The following is a 3,285-nucleotide window of genomic DNA, read 5'->3' on the forward strand; positions in this document are numbered from 1 at the left end:
AAAAATAGTCTGTCACTGTTTCCATTGTTTCCCATCTATTTGCCATGAAGTGATGGGACCAGATGCCATGATCTTAGTTTTCTGAATGTTGAGTTTTAAGTCAACTTTTTCACTCTCCTCTTTCACTTTAATCAAGAGGCTCTTTAGTTCTTCACTTTCTACCATAAAGGCAGTGTCATCTGCATATCTGAGGTTATTGATATTTCTCCTGGCAATCTTGATTCCAGCCTGTGCCTCATCCGGCCTGACATTTTGCATGATGTACTCTGCATGTAAGTTAAATAAGCAAGGTGACAGTATACAGCCTTGAAGTACTCCTTTCCTGATTTGGAACCAGTCTGTTTTTCCATGTCCCGTTTAACTGTTTCTTCTTGACCTGCATACAGATTTCTCTGTGGACACTAGAGGGCATCAGACAGGATGCACAGTTGTTGGAATCCAAGTTTCACAGACACATTGCCTTCCTAGTTTCTTTTGGTGTAAGAATTATGAATATTGTACCTTTTCTTTGAATAAAGCTGTTTTTAGTATTCCTGTAGTTTTTGTTTTTGAGGCTTTGGGACATAAAAGACTTTGTAAAGTTAAGTCTGTTCTTCAAATGAACAATATTCGTTCACCTCAATAGCAGATAACAGAGCTAGTTGGGAAGCAGCAATGCTTAAAATGCAATTATTATTATGTGTTGGTAATTAGCATAGTTGACCCTCTCTAATAATCAATGGAACTTAGTTCTAACTACTGAAATTACAAATTCAGGAACAGTCATAAGTAGTGTGAGGACAACTGAATATCATTTTTTTGCTTTAAATACTTGGTTCATATGTTGCTTTAATGCAGAGCACCCCATGATATTAATATACGTTATAATTTTTTACTCTATTTTAAATCATTTGGCTATAGATATTTAGAAGTCTAGCTTTCAGATATACAGCTTTTTCACTGAAATGTTTTTGGAATTTTATAAAATACATTAGAATACCTAAATACATATAGATAACATCATATATATTTTACTGTTTAAATTCTTTTTTGCCTCTGAATTTGTAATAAGTGAATAGTTTTAAATGTGGAAATACAGTATTTTTATTGAAAATTTAAATACAGATTTTTTAAATACATTGTATGTAGCTTTTCTTTCCTTGTATTTTTCTTTATTTTTGATAAGCCATCCACCTGTTTTTTTCTAGACAGAAATTCCCTTCATATTATGTGGTTGCAAGAGGCTTAAAGCTATTTACGTCTTGATTTACTAATTCAAGCTGTGATAATCTTTCCAAAGAATTTATTATATACATATAACCCTTTATGTTCAAAGATGTTCCTAGAAGTACTCAGCAATATGGAAATGGTTGAATTAATTATCTTGTATGCATTGTGGTAGACAGTTATCCAGTCTTTAAAAACTTTTAATCTAATCTTTTAAAACCCAGAAATATATATATTAAATAAATAAGCACTGAAAACTATATATAAATTGTAATAGCTAAGTGTTTTACATATGGTATATCTAAAACCTAGCACATATAGAAATACTAGAAGGAGAGAAGCCAGAATATTAATGGTTGGTTGTTATATCCATGAGATAGGGCTATTGGTAATTTATTTCTTCTTATGCTTTTTATATTTTCCATGTTTTCAATAATGAATATATGTTACTTTAAGTAGAAAAAACGTTTAAGACAAATTATGGTCTCAAAAATAGAGATTCTTCAAGAATCAAAGAATACCCAGCATTTTATTTTAAAGGTAGAACTGATACCATTGCTCAGTTTTCAGGAGATATTTGCAAGAATTCTTTGTCATCCAGAACAACAGACAGTTTTCTTCTCATTCCATAGAACTCTGAAAGGCAAAAACTATTTTTTTTTACATTCAGCCTAAAATTGGGCGTGTATTGTTGCCCCAGAATAACCAGTCTTATTTTTCATTTTTAGCAGTATACTCCATTCTTTTCCCCTTCCCCCACCTCACCCCATTTTAGTAACTTCCACTAATCGCACTTTTAGTTTCATGATTTTTAAATCTAAACAGTTTTTATTCCTAAGATTTGATTTGATGTAATATGAATGCTACCTGTACTGATTCTAAGAAATTATTGTATTTTTCTCCTAATTTTCCCTTTGAACTGGGATGAAACAACGCCTGATTTAAGATGTTATATAATATAGTTAGTTAAATCTAAGTTTTGAATCCTATCCACAGCAGTTACTGCCTTTCAACTTTAAAGCTGTGTACTCTAATATCTTCTTTTGTAAAATTGAAATAATAACAAAATTATTATCAGGATCCTGTGAGATACTATGTGGAAAATACTGGTATTTAATTATTGATAATTATCATTGTTATGTTTTTGTTATCTCTTTGCCTCTTCTTCAAAGACCACTTTCCTTAGATTGTTTAAGACTATTGCATGTATTAATGTTGCATAAATACTTTTATTTTCATTTGTTCCAACAGACAAAAAAGGAAATAGAGATGAAAGGTGTGTGGCCCATGCCATCAAAATACAGTGAAGAAGGAGTTTATCGCATTCAGTACAGTGTCATTAAAGAAGCTGAGCACCACTGCTTGTTACATAGTCCTATTCCTGTGAAGTGTCCCATAAGATTGCTCCACGGCATGAAGGATGATATTGTACCGTGGCACACGTCTGTGCAGGTCGCTGACCGAGTAGTTAGCACAGATGTAGATGTCATCCTCCGAAAGAATAGTGATCACCGAATGAAGGAAAAAGCAGACATTCAACTTCTGGTTTACACTATTGATGACTTAATTGATAAGCTTTCAACCATAGTTCACTAGAATCACAACTTTAGTTGGTATGCAAAGTAATGGATCCAGAAGATGGAAGAGAGTAACAGATGAAAGACCTTGATTAAAAGGTTTTTCCTCTTCTCTCTACTTTGTAAATATCATGTGAGTATTTATCTAATGATGTATTTTCACAAGTGATACAAATTGTGAAGAAAGTGCCAGCTGCTGTTTGAAAAATGTTCTCCCTCCTCAATCCCTGATTTTTTTTCATTAAAATATTTCCTATTTTTTTATTCAAGAAATGTTTACCTTCTGAATGCTTATGTTAACTATGCCACCTCTTACTTAGATTTGCTAATAAAGCTTAATTTGTTTTTTATTTGGTATCATTGTATATGAAGATTTGTAAAATTATCTCTGATTTTAAAATGCAGTTCACAAAATACAGGAACACATTTATTGAAATCTGAAATGACTAGAGAAATGTATGAAGCATAATAAAGTTCATGTCTTTTGCATGTTATATTTGAA

The 3,285-nt window shown here is 31.8% G+C and overlaps 1 protein-coding gene across 1 annotated transcript in view; it reads left to right on the forward strand.

The window, feature by feature from the left end:
• The window catches only part of ABHD10 (abhydrolase domain containing 10), a 13,154-nt gene extending 9,869 nt beyond the window's left edge, over window positions 1-3,285 (forward strand). Inside the window, exon 5 of the mRNA XM_010852739.1 lies at window positions 2,458-3,285. Within this exon, the coding sequence (XP_010851041.1) occupies window positions 2,458-2,802 (345 nt within the window). The 3' untranslated portion in view covers window positions 2,803-3,285. The remainder of the gene's footprint in view (window positions 1-2,457) is intronic.

This window comes from Bison bison, unplaced genomic scaffold (genome assembly GCF_000754665.1).
Source record: "Bison bison bison isolate TAMUID 2011002044 unplaced genomic scaffold, Bison_UMD1.0 scf7180017864314, whole genome shotgun sequence".
NCBI classification, from domain to species: domain Eukaryota; kingdom Metazoa; phylum Chordata; class Mammalia; order Artiodactyla; family Bovidae; genus Bison; species Bison bison.